This window comes from Squalius cephalus, assembly GCF_949319135.1.
Source record: "Squalius cephalus genome assembly, chromosome: 1".
Taxonomy (NCBI): Eukaryota; Metazoa; Chordata; class Actinopteri; order Cypriniformes; family Leuciscidae; genus Squalius; species Squalius cephalus.
Genome location: NC_137122.1, coordinates 62140137 through 62156079, shown reverse-complemented (window position 1 = coordinate 62156079; position 15943 = coordinate 62140137). Strand labels below are relative to the sequence as shown.

Sequence of the window (15943 nt, the reverse complement as noted above, 5' to 3'; positions counted from 1 at the left end):
TTTCCCGTCTCAAATCAAGCCGTTCGTCACACGGTTATATTATTAAACAAAAATACATTTCCTTTATTTATTACAATAAACAGAACTAAAGTGATTGTTTTGAACAAGTACTAACTTAGATATTATGCAAAACACATTACTTTATAGATAAAGTATTTGTATCAATACTGGGGGCCTTTTGCCCCATCCTGGTGAGTCTTTTAAATGTTATTATAACTGTATGATGTGGCAATACGTTTTTTTTTTTTTTTTTAACCCAGACTCTGGATAGTCGGTGGTAAAATGCTTAAAGGTTATTGCCGTCTCATACATGTATACGATTTTTTACCAAAACAAACCACTTTAATGATTTATTTTCCCACAAAATGTATTGATCCATCAATATTCAATAAAAACATGTATTTGTTCTGCAATCATACACTATGCATAAAGAGCAAATGGCTCTGAATAGAGAGTGAGATTCCAGAGGCAGCCAGAAAAACATACTCAGTTAATATTAGATCAATACTAGTATTAAAACTGCAGACCTGAGTTCACCTTCACTGCACCACAGTTTGACAGTGTTTAGACCCTCAACATAACAATAATCTCAGACAGCAGCGTTTGATCAATATCATCAGCTCTGTCGGCCTAGAGAAGTTTTAGATGCTGCTCTGATCAGACTCTGCACTGATAGCAACATCATTCATCTGAACCTCAAATAATATTGGCATTAATCCAAATAATTATGCTGTTTTGTGCATATATGATACATACATCTTCTGTTAAGCTGCTTTTAAACAGTTTATATTCTAAAAAGTGCTAAACAAATCAAACTAACCAGAAGTTACTTTGCAACTACATGTGAACTACAAGTCATTAGAGTGTGAGTAGACTGTTTAATATCTGCTAAGACTTTATTTTGATTAGGGCTGCACGATACTGGGAAAATATGCAATATTTTTGTTGAGTATTGTAATAACGATATTTCTTGCGATATAACATTTCCCTAGAGAAATGCTATTTATATTAAGCTTTTTTATCTTTTTATCATTTATATATGTAATGATAATACAAAACAGGTAGGCTAAAAGATATTCTTCTGATATTCAGCTTCAGCCTTTCTGTAACAATATTGAAAGCTCGGCCGAACAGCTGATCAGGGAGGGTTTTTATTTCTCATCTCCATAAATATATCTAGTAGTAAAGCTAATGCAAGGACTAGAAATCAATAGGCTCTATGCACAATCGCTTCCACGTTTTGTCTCAGCCCGCCCAGTTACATCCGGTGCTGCGTCAGAAGCCGCTTTTGAATTCGGTGGAGATAATGGTAAATTACACTCGCTGTTTACAAGAATGTCCAGCGGTTAACATGAATGATGTTAACAATATTGTGAGGCAGTTAGCTGTCACACCTAAGAGAAAGAAAGAGAAGGGCTTTAAATTATATACAGACCCTTTCTAAAAAATTTGAATATCATGGAAAAGTTTATTTATTTCCATAATTCCATTCAAAACGTTAAACTTCCATAGATTATAGATTCAGGGCCCACAACTTAAACTAATTTAAGTATTTAGTTGTACATAATTTGGGCTTTCAGCTCATAAAACCCACGAAAACAGAATTTCAAAAAATTTGAATATTACATGAAATCACACAGTAATTACACATTTATACAATGGTCATTGAACCAGGTTTTGGTTATTTTGGCAGTGTGGGCAGGTGCAAATCCTGCTGGAAATTAAGTCAGCATCTCCATAAAGCTTGTCTGCTGAAGGAAGCATGAAGTGCTCTGGAAATGTCCTGGTAGACGGCTGCGTTGAGTGGACAGCACAGTGGACCAACACCAGACGATGACATCGCTCCCCAAACCCACACAGACTGTGGAAACTTCACACTGGACTTCAAGCATCTTGGATTGTGTGCCTCTCCATTCTTCCTCCAGACTCTGGGACCTTGGTTTCCAAATGAGATGCACAATTTGCTCTCATCAGAAAAGAGGACTTTGGTCCACTGTGCTTTATTAAATCCAGAGTCAACGCAGCCGTCTACCAGGACATTTAGCCGTCTACCTGCCCACACTGCCAAAAGAACCAAAACCTGGTTCAATGACCATGGTATCACTGTGTAATTACTGTGCGATTTCATGTAATATTCAAATTTTTTGAAATCCTGTTTTCGTGGGTTTTATGAGCTGGAAGCCCAAATTATGTACAAATAAACAACTAAATACTTAAATTAGTTTAGGTTGTGGGCCCTGAATCTATAATCTGGAAGTTTAACGTTTTGAATGGAATTATGGAAATAAATAAACTTTTCCATGATATTCAAATTTTTTGGAAAGGGTCTGTATTTCGAGCTACATCGACAACTTGGAGGGTGAGTATTCCCTCATATCATGCAAAAACTAGCGAATCGGTTTCTAAAATCGTTGTCCTGTTTCTGAGAAAATTTATTTTATGAAAGTTTTGCCGCTAGTACACTTCGCTATAGAACGCGCTATGCGGAAGTAAAGACGCTGGCTGAGATTCTACCGGAAATATGTCAGCAGCGTTCGTGCATAGAGCCTATTAATCCTTTGCTGATACTTCCTCGGCATCATGGAAAGTGCTCAGCGCAGTTAATGGTTGCATAGCAACGACAGACACAATCGCTTGTGGAAAGAAGGAGAAAGCGACGTGGCCGCTCTTTCCAGGTGTTTTTAGACACAATATGTGAACGGCCCCTTACACAGTACCTGCATTTGTGACATGTCTTCTCTGTTGAAGCCAAAATATTACCACCTTTCAGACGTACAGTTTTTTTAGGCACAGGTTCTTTGCTGTTGTCATTTTCCTCGCTTGTCTCTAACTTCCACCATTATTTTTTATTTTCCACTCTCTGCTCTGAGCCACTAGGTTCCCCTTTGGGCCCGATCTAGCCAATAGCATAATAGCACCTACTGGGGAGGCGGGTATAAAGATAGTAAGGCCCCATCTGATTGGTCGAATTTGTATAAACAACCTACAGATGGTGGTCAACCAGAATGCCTATTACCGCCGCGCCAGCCGCCGCGGCGAAATTACCGCGGCGAAAATAAACCAGCCGCATTTCAAAGTCGTTCCCGAAATGACCGCCAGGTGGCGCAAAGGGACATTGTGCAAAACAGCAGCAATTGCCGTATTTTAAAATGTAAGTGGGTTAAATAATAGGCATATTTTTCATATATATAAATAGGCCTATTAGGCTACAACAGAATAGAACCAAAGATAGAATCAATTTTACAGCTGAAAAAATAGAATCAAAAGTTAAAAATAGAGACGATGTTAGGAGCAATGACGCTGATATTTTTACTATTCTATTGAGGAATTAGATAAACGAAGAGCTCTCGTGAGCGATACAATTTATAGTGATTTCAAAAGCAGTCCTTAAAAAAAAAAATTACATGGAGTAGTGTGGCATAATTTTTGAGAGATTACGCGGAACACGTTTTAGTTAAGATCCTGGTTTCAATGCCCTTAATGTATATAGGCTAGGCTTTAAAAAAAATTCACAACGCGTTTTGAGATTGTTTTGAATTAAACATTGAAGTTTAAAATGTAGTGTTTTGGCACACCAGGCCGAGTGGCGTTACGCATTGTTCAAAAATCAGGTTTTATTCTGGCATGTTGAATTGGCGTTAATATTTTTTATTTTTATTTATTAGATTTAGATTTTAGGTTTTGTTAGATTTATTTTTCTCATAACAGCTAAAATAACTTAATATATGCCTTGTCTTCATATGATTTTTATCAATGAACTAGTGTTTTCTGACAGTGTCGACTGCAACGATGAAGTTGACGATCGCCATATTTGTAGTGAACGCACCTAGAGAGAAATGCTCAAAGACATAACCAGAGAGTAGCCTTTTTCTTTTTCGTTTTGAATTATTTCGTTTGAAGACATTTCAAGCTTTGTGTATTTTATGTATTTATCATGTCTGTGTGAGGCATACGCTGAGTTTCGTTAAGTTAGGAGGATGAGATGCGCTCCAGCTGACGTGCAATGCAAGTGACCTCACGGGCGCCTCTATGATTAGTGTCTGTTTGCTTCTCTTACTTATTGAATCCAGACAATTGGGTGATGAAAAAATGATTAAAATTAAGATACAATTTATAGAAAACGAAATTCACTTTAAAAAAAGGTTTCTACTAAACAAAACTTAATGAAGTGGTCAAAATCATGTCTGACCCACTCCATATCCATCTCTCGATATAATGCATCTTATCTTACTCATGCTGTTCACTTTTCATATTCAACATAGATTGAAAAAACAACATTATAATATTTTAACAAATATGATACTAAATGAGATTATTTAATGTCTACAACAGTAGGCCTATAGACTCTATTTGTACAAATTGCTGCACGTTAATGTAATTAAATGAAACCTTGTAACGAATTCACACTGTAGGGTAGACTGTGTACAGTTGAGACACCTTAAATAACTTGCGTTCCAGCAAGCACAAGTTGTGATTTTTGCTGTGCACTTGCATATAAGTGTCAGCTGGGAAGGAAATATAGAGACCAGACCTCTTGGAACTTTAATTGAATACATAGCGTTGGTAAAGCATACTGAAATTACATCCCTACAAATGTATTAGGCCCTACTGAAAATAAATGTATCGAATTTAAGCAAAGTAGCCTAAATGTTAAGACTGTAAGCCCTTTGCTTTTTTACGTAGCCTAAAGGACTCTTATAGCCGACTTTGGGTTAATTTAATTTGTAGAGGATTTTTTAACTCAAACATTAACACTGAAATAAATTAAACTAAATTATTGTAATTTTTTGGCACACCACGACGAGTGGCGCTATGCATTGTTCTAAAGCCAGGTTTTATTCTGGCATGTTGAATTAGTGTTCAACAAATGCGGCGGCGCGTTCATTTGAATGAAGAGCGTTTCTCGCTCGTGCGAGCGAACACACACTGGAACGTTAGGCCGTATCGCAACGAGTGAATAGTGGCCGAGTGGTTGAACGTACGTTACGATCATTTAGATGACACGGGTTCGAATCCCGAACTAACTTGGACTACTGGTGTTTTTATATTAGCCTATTAATGCATTTTATAGTCTATTGTTGATGCAGAGAGATTTGTCTTCTAAAACATTTTTTTTTTTGCCTATTTACAAAATAAAATCGCCATGCATTTCCATTTTACACTAAGGAACAAATATTATACAATGACTTTACTTCTGTAGCCTATAATAATTCATATATATGACGTTTAAACGACAAACAATAAAATCAGAACCAGTATTCTGTTGCGTTCATGGTTCCAGTGGCAGTAATGCATCCACGGCTTTTCAAAATGTCACAAAGCGTTTTGAGATTGTTTTGAATTAAATATTGAAGTTTATAATTTGTTTGGCACGACGAGTGGCAAACTCTTTGTTTTGTATTGCAAACTCAGCTAGCCTGTGGGGGGTTTGGAGAAGGCAATACTTTGCTTTATCGTGGGGGTGCAGGACAGAGGTGTTAATGTTCCGTCTTTCATATGGAGAGTGTCGGAGCCAGCCTGATGAGGCAAAGGCAAAATTCTTTTAAGGATTAATCTCAAAATCTCCAAAAGTCCATAGCCTATGTACAGTAGGCCCTATATCTTATTAAATTATATATTGTAGTTTTATTGATTGTATAGGTTTTCCACAAACAATTTAAATTTAGCAGATACAGAGCTCTTTTATTGGCGACCCACCTCGTTTTATTGTAAGGTGAATTCAGCAAGGCATGTTGTATCTTTGAAGGAACAAAAGCTATTTGTTACAGTTTTTTCTTTCGTGATTTGTGTGGATGACACACAGCGACATATACAGTATTATCAGCTGTATGGTGTTTTTTTACGCTGAAATGCTTAATTTCGAGAAAGACCCGCCGCGCGCAGTGAGGGAGACCAAACTTACTAAAAAAATATCCATCGCGAGAGAGGCAAAGAAAAACGCCTGTTCGTAATTTATGTTGCTTTGAACTTTTTCCGTTTTGTACCGTTTTAATTTTTTAATTTAGCTGCAATTTCTTTGACAATAGAAATTTAAAATGTTGAAAGAATAGGCCTAAGATTCTGTGTTTCTTATTTTGCATCACAAAGGGAATAAACTCTATCGATGCAACCCTGTTTAAATAAATAAACTGTCCCGACACTTTATTCATATCTTAAAATGTGCGATGGGTTTTCAAACTTAATTAATTTTATTTTTATTTTACATTTTCATTGTTTATTTTTTAATTGAAAGCAATACTGTATTGAAAGTATTTTTCTGATTTGTTCGATCTGTTTTGAAAAATGTCTTCCGTTGATATGGCCGGGTCACTGTCAGTCATCTCAATCTCGTGAATGATTCACACACACACAAAAAAATAATTTAGCATATTAAAGACGAATCATCTTCATTTTCTGGTGCAATCGGCTGACAGTCTTCCTTCATCAGATGTGTCGTCTTTGCAGCGGGAATGTAGCAAATTTATGTTGTAATGTACAATTGATAATTAAACAAGATGATTGACTTTAATAAACAGATACATATTTAAGCATCAAGAACGGAAAAACATAAACACTGTCGGCTACACTGAGATTCGATCTCAGATCGTTTGAAGCTCCGAGAGGCTATTGATAATGCTTTGACCACAGAGCTACCGTCTGAATAGCCTAAGTCTACTATTTTCTCTGTTTTAAAAGTTTGTAACATGTAAGGCTATTTAGTTCTGAATATAACAAAGAATGCTTAAACCGACTACATCGGTTAGGAGCTGCAAGTCCTGAAAATGTTTTAATTTCACGGTCAATTATTTTAAGTTATTTCACTGTTATGTTTCAGTTAATAAATCTACAAACACATTAAAATAACACGAAGAAAATGACAAGTAACCTATTGACATAGCCTTTCTAAATTATAGAAAAACTGGGCACACAATGTTAACGTGTGTCTACTTTGTTTAAATTTAATGAATTTGAATTCGTTTAACCACAATATTTATCTTGAATTTATCTGTGACCTCAGCTCAAATTACTGCCGCGGCAGATTACGTCATAAAGAGAATAAACTGACACTTTTCAAAGTCTGTGATTACAGCGCCACTCAGCGGTAAAAGGCAGCAAATACACATCCCAATTTTGCCGCCGCGGGAACGGCGGCGGTAAAAGTCTCATTCTGGTTGACCACCATCTGTATGCATGCATGCAATACACAAATGCTTGGCACATAAAATAAATGTAATTTATAGCACCTCTCTACGATACGGATATCGCATATACTATTATCGTGATAATGATAATTTTTCAATATATATTGTGCAGCCCTAATTTTGATGATCTTCAACAGACATTTTACTGACTATAGGCAACTTTACAATGTCAACTTATTCTATTAACCCGAACCCTAACCCTAACCTAACAGTCTACTAACAACAGTCTACTAATACTCTAATGAGAGTTAGTTGACATGTAGTTGCAAAGTTACTTATATTTAGTAGAATGTCTAAAGGCACTTTTCCACTGTGTGGTACGACTCGGCACGACTGGGCTCAGCTCTCTTTATTTTTGGCTCGGTTTGCTTTTCCACTGCAGTTTAGCACCGCTTCAATTCACCTATAAAGCAGATTGTCAAAGACAATATTGTCATTATCCAGCTCAATTTAGTTCAAGCTTTTGTCACTGCAGTTAAATCAATAATTCTATCATTTAGGGCTTTGCGATTAATCGCAATTGATTTTTCGATTTCGGCTTCCACGATTATGAAAACAAGATAATCAACGTGAATCGATTATTGTGCCGCTGCCATATTCGTCCAGCGCACCTTCCTTTCCTTCACAGCGCTTTCATTACCTAAGTCAAACTTAACATCCAAATCAGCCAAAAAAGAGTGTTGTAAAATATAGTCTACTTTTGATAAACTGCGGGAAGTGCTTGATATTAAACGGTGTTATTAAAAGTGCATTAAGCCGTGAAAGAAACGCTGTTCCCTAGGCGTCCTCCTGTGTGCGTTCTCCGAGACGGGGCTAAACATGCATAAGAAAAGTATACTGTGGCCTTCAGATACTCGCCTAAACGGTCAAATAGCCTACACACAAATATCTCGAAATGCCTTTACAACGTTCTGTAAAGAGACGACGTTCCAATGAACAAATAGCAAAGAAGAGGGAAAAGGAGAAGCAATGCGCAAAGTCCCGAATTTGCATCGGAAAAGCCATTGACTCGTTCATGACTGTTTCAGAAAACATGGAAGGGAGGGGGAGGGGACGGGATGAGGAGGGAGGGTCCCTCTGTTTTGTTTGACAATACTTCGAACATCAACAAGAAGTGACGTCACCCAACATCGCACCTTTAATTTAAGTTGATTCATGTTTTTTTGATTATTCACAGTAAATGCAGATAAATATCAAACATTTAATTTATTTTTATTTTAATTTAGGAACGTTTAAAAAAGTGTTCTAGAACTTCTGTGCCGCTCCCAGTCTGAGAACCACTGACTTACAATAATTAACCTTGTATTAGTTTTTGCTGAAGTATTGATAATTGTGAAATTTCACTGACATTTAAAGTGACTTATATCATGAAATAAGAGTTTGATCATATCACCCACCTATAATCATGTTAAATAACCATGATTTCAATATTGAGCAAAATAATAGTGATTATGATTTTTGCCATAATCAAGCAGCCCTAATAATACAATTAGAAACATTCTATAAACCCTCTGCACACAAAAGTATAATTTCTAAATTATAAATACAAACAGAGCATTAAATCTATGTATTCATGTAAAATAGTGTCAAATTAAACTTAAATTTATTAATGGGGAATTATTTAATTCATTGTCATAAGATGACTTTCAATGTTGTTTATTTTAGTCAGTAATAGATTTAAAAAAAAAAAAAAATTATTTAGGAGTAAGAATCATAACTACTATTTGTGTGAGTCATTGATGTTTATTTAATATTTTAAGGAGTTACTTTAGAATATTTTAACTGGAACGGACCACTAGTGGAAACTTTTTCATTTTATTTACATTTAATGCAAGTTCAGTGTCAAACTTTATTTTTACTTCTGTTGTTGCTTGCTTTCACTTCAGCAATAAAACCCTACGTGTATTTTATCAAAAGAGGCCAGTAGTCCAAATCATTCGTGAAATTAAAACCCTTCAAGTTTTTAAATCACCAAATGGAGTTTGAATGTCACCTAGCGGCCATATTGGCTACTGCGCCTAAAACTCCCAGAGCATATTGATAGTTTGAGACACATTTGAAAGACAACTTGGTTGGATTTACCACTTTGACTTGCAGTTTTAGGTGCCCAGGCACAGGTTTTATATTAATAGAAAAGAAAAATACAGTTCAGCAACTATATATGTTTGGGTATTTTTCCAGTCTATGTTTAAGAATAGGATCGCCAGGTAAGAGGCGAATGAGGCTAACTATTTATCTGGATTCCAAGACTATCATCTATAAATATATTCAATTTGGATATATATTTTATATAGGCTTTTTGCCCTTTATTTTAACAACTATTTGTGCAACCATATGCACACTTGTTTTTGTCTATATGCATGTTATTGGCAGTTTTTAGGGGCGACGAACAAATATAATATTTTGACTGCCCAGAAAGCCCAGAACTTCATGATACTCACACAGGGACAGAGGTCACAGCAGTTCCATCACTGAGATTAGGGGGAATACCCATGGAGTTGTTACTCTTCATAGACACACAGCTGAATCCTGAAGATGGTCCATTACTGAACATAGGGGGCGCTTTCATGGAGTGGTTACTCTTCATGGACACACAGCTGGATCCTGAAGATGGTCCGTTACAGAACATAGGGGGCGCTTTCATGGAGTGGTTACTCTTCATGGACACACAGCTGGATCCTGAAGATGGTCCGTTACAGAACATAGGGGGCGCTTTCATGGAGTGGTTACTCTTCATGGACACACAGCTGGATCCTGAAGATGGTCCATTACTGAACATAGGGGGCGCTTTCATGGAGTGGTTACTCTTCATGGACACACAGCTGGATCCTGAAGATGGTCCATTACTGAACATAGGGGGCGCTTTCATGGAGTGGTTACTCTTCATGGACACACAGCTGGATCCTGAAGATGGTCCGTTACAGAACATAGGGGGCGCTTTCATGGAGTGGTTACTCTTCATGGACACACAGCTGAATCCTGAAGATGGTCCATTACTGAACATAGGGGGCGCTTTCATGGAGTGGTTACTCTTCATGGACACACAGCTGGATCCTGAAGATGGTCCGTTACAGAACATAGGGGGCGCTTTCATGGAGTGGTTACTCTTCATGGACACACAGCTGGATCCTGAAGATGGTCCGTTACTGAACATAGGGGGCGCTTTCATGGAGTGGTTACTCTTCATGGACACACAGCTGGATCCTGAAGATGGTCCATTACTGAACATAGGGGGCGCTTTCATGGAGTGGTTACTCTTCATGGACACACAGCTGGATCCTGAAGATGGTCCATTACTGAACATAGGGGGCGCTTTCATGGAGTGGTTACTCTTCATGGACACACAGCTGGATCCTGAAGATGGTCCGTTACTGAACATAGGGGGCGCTTTCATGGAGTGGTTACTCTTCATGGACACACAGCTGAATCCTGAAGATGGTCCGTTACAGAACATAGGGGGCGCTTTCATGGAGTGGTTACTCTTCATGGACACACAGCTGGATCCTGAAGATGGTCCGTTACTGAACATAGGGGGCGCAAACATGGAGTTGTTACTCTTCATGGACACACAGCTGAATCCTGGAGATGCTGCTCTCTGAGTGTGAACAGACGCCTCCTCCTCTCTCTCCTCACACACACTCATTTTACAGGTACGGTTCTCCTCTTCCTCCTTGATGTGACACTTTATTTAAAGGCCTGTATGTGAACACAGAGGACATGCACAAAACACAATTGAATTTTGACACATTTTATTTAAATGGCATTTAATTCATTTTAACTTAACGCAGTTTTTCTCCGGTTACTGTAAATAATGGTTTTGAGAGCAAATTTCCGACATCTCAGCTAACAGACTTTTGTTATTGGTTCTGGGAACGTAAAATTGTCCAGTTTTCTTGACATTAGAGAAAAGTGTTTTAAAGGGTATAATGTTCCTCAAACGTTCTTTCAACTTAATTTTGATTTAAAATTCAACATTCTAGGAACGATGATTTCTAACATTCCAAGAACATAAAAATGTCCAGTTTCCTGAATGTTACTAGAATGTTATTTAAGGCTACTGATATGCAGGTTTGCTGTAATAGACACGATTTTCTTAAACATTCAAATTGTATTTTAGTTTTTTTGATTGTCGTGTAAAATATTCCACCTTTAGTTTTAGCTGTGACAAGGCATATTTAACTTTTAGTGTTAATTATATCTTGAAAAGCTTTTGCTTGCCTAGTTGTTATGTAACAGACGTGTATTTTCTCCATTTCCAGTAAGGATCAGATGACAGAAGGTCATTGTGAGGACGATATTTCAGAGTTATGATTAAGTCAGAGAAGCGACAAAGTTTAAAAGCAGGATCCAAAGGATAGCTGGGACCTAAAGCTTTTATTGTTTACATTTTATATAGTTTTTTAGTAGTTTTTTTTAGAAATCACATGCATAGTTATGTACAATAAAAAGTACAATACAATAAAACACGATATTAAGAAAAATCAGAGAAGGTCCTTTGAAATATCGCTGAGCACTTGTATTGGTAAGGTGGTAATTTTAAATAGACCATTAATTATTTATACATGTAAAACAGTTTTAAAAGCAACAACGTATAAAAAAGGCATTGGTTGACATACTGTAAAAAATATATATATTTTACCTGACAATTACTGTATCAGCTACATACAGTATATTACACAATTTCATTATACTTTATTTATAGAATTGAAAAACTTTATTGCACAGCTGTACTTTGAAATGTAAGCTCTTATAGTAGCAGTACACACATAGCCTACAAACAGGTCTAGTGCACATGTAAACAAATATTAGACTAGGCAGCATTTCTGAAAATGTGCTTATTTAAAGTGCTGGAGGCATTTTGTGATTATTTATAATATACAACATTTCTAGGGGTATTAAGGGGTGCTGAATCCAAATCTGCTGTATATATAGCTCAAAAATTTCCCAAAATGCCTCAAAATTAATAAATTCAAAATGGCCTCCACCTCCAGGCTGAAATCTATTTTTCAGTATATCTTTTTGACTAAACAAGGTACAAACATGAAATAAATGTGCTTTTGTAAGTTTTCCTACATGGGCAATTCAATGCCATATTCAGATGTAATGTGAAGAAACTGCTTAGATATTGCAAAAATAGTTGCTTTTAACTATGAACTATTATTAACTAATTCATAATTAAGTTATTATTATTAATATTATCAGGCTACTTTTACTTAGTTTGTATTTTGTTTTGAGGTAAAATGTGTCAAATATGCTGTAATGCACTCCCTAACTCCTGTAATGCACTCTCAATATCCCCTCCTCAATATCACCCCCCCCCCCCAATAAGCTCATAATTTGTGCTAAAATGGTGTTTAGTTTTAAAAACCATTTTAAAAAGCTGATTATATTTTGATGTTTCTGCGCAAGTTCAGCAGACAGTGAGGTTCGGGTTTGTTCCGATCAGAGCTTGTGAGTGGAGAGCGCATTTCTGAATATTCCGTTCCACTCGTCCACTTCGTAAAAGTAATGATTGTTAATAGGCTATATCTACATTACCTAGAGATATAATTAAACAAAAAGTAGTCAAAACACATATAACAGAACTTAGCCTAAGTTGTTTATTTTTTACAACATTGTTTTCTTATTTTGTTTAATTAACGAAATGTCAATATTCGTGTTTATAACAGAAGATACAATACAATACAAAAATCTTCAAGATGTATAACGGATTGTCACCTTATAAACAGTCCTTTTTTAATGGAATAACACCCTTATAATAAAGAAAAAGCTTCAGTGATAAAGAATATGAACGCAATGCATTTAATTATAGGCTACATTAAAGGAGAACTCCGGTCAATTTTAACATTGAGCTCATTTTTTTGTACATTTGGAGTGCTGTCAATACAGAGAACAACGACAAAAATCGGTGTTGCCTACACCGAGTTATTCTATTTTTAAAATTTGCACCCTGTTGACTTCAATGGGGCAATGTTTAAACCTGCTTTTAGCCTCTTAACATCCTTGATGTGTCATTACAAGTGCACAGAAAATGTGAGTGATTCCTTCCGAGTGAACACGGGTGGATTTGACTGCAGTAGATGTTAGAGATATTAATAAAAACGAAGTTAATTCAGCCAGCGCTCATACCTTTGTTTACATCCTGTTTTCGGTGGAAGGCCATAGTAATCGATTGTCGAGTTCACGCGCATAGGTTTAGTTACCAATGATCACGCGCGTGAACTCGACAATTGATTATATGGCCTTCCACCGAAAACAGGATGTAAACAAAGGTATGAGCGCTGGCTGAATTAACTTCGTTTTTATTAATATCTCTAACATCTACTGCAGTCAGATCCACCCGTGTTCACTCGGAAGGAATCACTCACATTTTCTGTGCACTTGTAATGACACTTAAAGGATGTTAAGAGGCTAAAAGCAGGCTTACTACTTGCCCTATTGAAGTCAACAGGGTGCAAATTTTAAAAATAGAATAACTCGGTGTAGGCAACACCGTTTTTTGTCGTTGTTCTCTGTATTGACAGCACTCCAAATGTACAAAAAAATGAGCTCAATGTTAAAATTGACCGGAGTTCTCCTTTAAGCGTTTTCCTTTCATAGGAACCCTTTATTATAAAGAAAATAGGTGGCTCTTAAAGTGTCTTTCTGGCATAGCGGTGCACAGCAAATATTCAATGCATTCAATGAAAATATTCAATGGTATTCAATGCTAAACAAAAATGAAAAATACGATTAGCCAATAAAATAAACAAATTATTGTGGCATTAATTAGCCCATAAACAATATTTATTTTAAAGCTAAACGAATTTGTTTAAAGAAAAACACCAGCGTTTGGCGTTTATCTGTATAAGCTAAGTGTTTCAGCCGCCCTTTTCAAACTGGCGCAAGAAAATGCAACAGAATTTGATTAGTTAAACATGAAGAGGATTATCCGTCTGGCATGGCCGCTCACTCTAACGTTAACCTAGATAAATGTTTGCTATTATGAAGCGCATATCCAAGTGTTTGTGCGGAGTGTGGAGCGCGCACTATGACATGGATAGAGGCGCCGGTGCCATCACTCGCATTTTCCTATCAACAGTGGAAACAAAAGTGTTCTCCCGAAATCGACGCCTATGTTTCTATCTATATATCTATCAGGGCCGGAGTGGGGCCACTTTTCAGCCTGGAAGTTTTAGGCCCAAGACCGGCCCACTTTTTCCATGGTGGAGTTCCAAATTAGCACTTTTTCCAAATTGGATAAATGAAGCAACAGTTTAGCTCTTACTATTGTGTAGTTTGTATTAAAGGGATACTCCACTTTAAAATGAAAATTATGTCATCATATACTCATCCTCATGTTGTTTCAAACCATATACTCTGAAACAGCACAAAAAGTCCTGGGCTTCAAATAGAAAAGGGCCAAAGAATGGATATCCGCTAACACTTGGCTGAAAATCGAAGAGAGGAAACAGCTGAAGGCAAAGATGCTGAACACCAAGTCCCAACGACTCCTCTAGAAAACTAAGATGTCCTATAAAAACAAGGACAGAGAGGTGAAGAGGAATGCTAGAAAAGACAAAAGGGTCTTTGTTGAACACCTGGCAAGTGAAGCCGAGAAAGCTGCAGCCTATGGAAATCTGGGCACAGTGTACAAAATCACAAAGCGACTCTGCGGCAGATGCACAAACCAAACTACCCATGTTAGGGACAAGAATGGCAACATCTGTACATCAGAGAGTGAACAAGCAGCCAGATGGGTTCAACACTTCCAGGAAGTACTCAACCTCCCTGAGCCTGAACAACCAGCCAACATCACAACAACAGAAGATATCCTGGAAATCAACACCAACCCCACTGACTCTGCTGAAGTTAAAGCTGCCATCCAAACCCTGAAAAGTGGCAAGGCATGTGGCATAGATGCTATTTATACGGAGATGCTCAAGGTTGACATTCTAACATCAACAAGAGTGCTGACGGACCTATTCCAAAACATCTGGAACAGTAACTGTTATAATGAGAGATAGAGGACCAAAAAGCGAGATTCACAATTATACAGTCTTTAATGGAAATGAGAAGCGAATAACTGAAGCAACAAGGAACATAAATCTTCTCAGGATTCTCAGGAAACAGTCAACAGAAAACTTTGTAGAAATCAACATAAACTGCTGGTAGCGGATATTACTGGAACTCAGGATGCGCAGCGGGACGTCAGGCGAAGTAGAGCTCCGAGTGGAGACTGTAGTGAGAGGCGAAGTCCGCCGAGAGAGAAGGTACCGTAGGCTGGATACCGCGTCTTGATCAGGAACTCAGTGTCTGAACTGGCAGGGCAGAGTTCAGTGAGCCAGCAAGAGAAAGGATGAGTATACTGACTCAAGGAGAGGCTCCCACACAAACCACACAGGACACGACACGACACGACAGGACAGGACAGGACTCGATTCGTTTGACAAGAGAGGTAAGAGAAGCGTCTTCAGCATTAGATAGCTTGGAATAAACTGACAAAGAGGCAGATAAAGATAGTGTTAGAAATAGCAGGAAACATCAGGGGAAAGGGGAAACAGGTGAGATGAATGATTATAATTAGGGGTGTGCCGGTTTCAGAATTGGTGATGACGGTTATGACGTGACCCAGCAAGCGGTCTGCTTTAGCCCACCTGGCGAAATCAAAGCAATCTGGTCTACGTACGGCTTGGCTATAGCCCTGATTCAGACCAGCGAGCTAGTATAAGAATATTAGTCTTAAAAATGTTTTCACTCACACAGATTAATGTTTGCTGTCA

General features: G+C 37.4%; 1 protein-coding gene across 2 annotated transcripts in view; it reads right to left on the bottom strand.

The window, feature by feature from the left end:
* Positions 1 to 15943, bottom strand: part of LOC307170272 (NACHT, LRR and PYD domains-containing protein 3-like) — a 412645-nt gene that overhangs the window by 391623 nt on the left and 5079 nt on the right. For both annotated transcript variants that reach the window (XM_079891357.1, XM_079891358.1), the window contains exon 2: positions 9623 to 10877. In XM_079891357.1, the coding sequence (XP_079747483.1) occupies positions 9623 to 10824 (1202 nt within the window). In that variant the 5' untranslated portion in view covers positions 10825 to 10877. The remainder of the gene's footprint in view (positions 1 to 9622; positions 10878 to 15943) is intronic.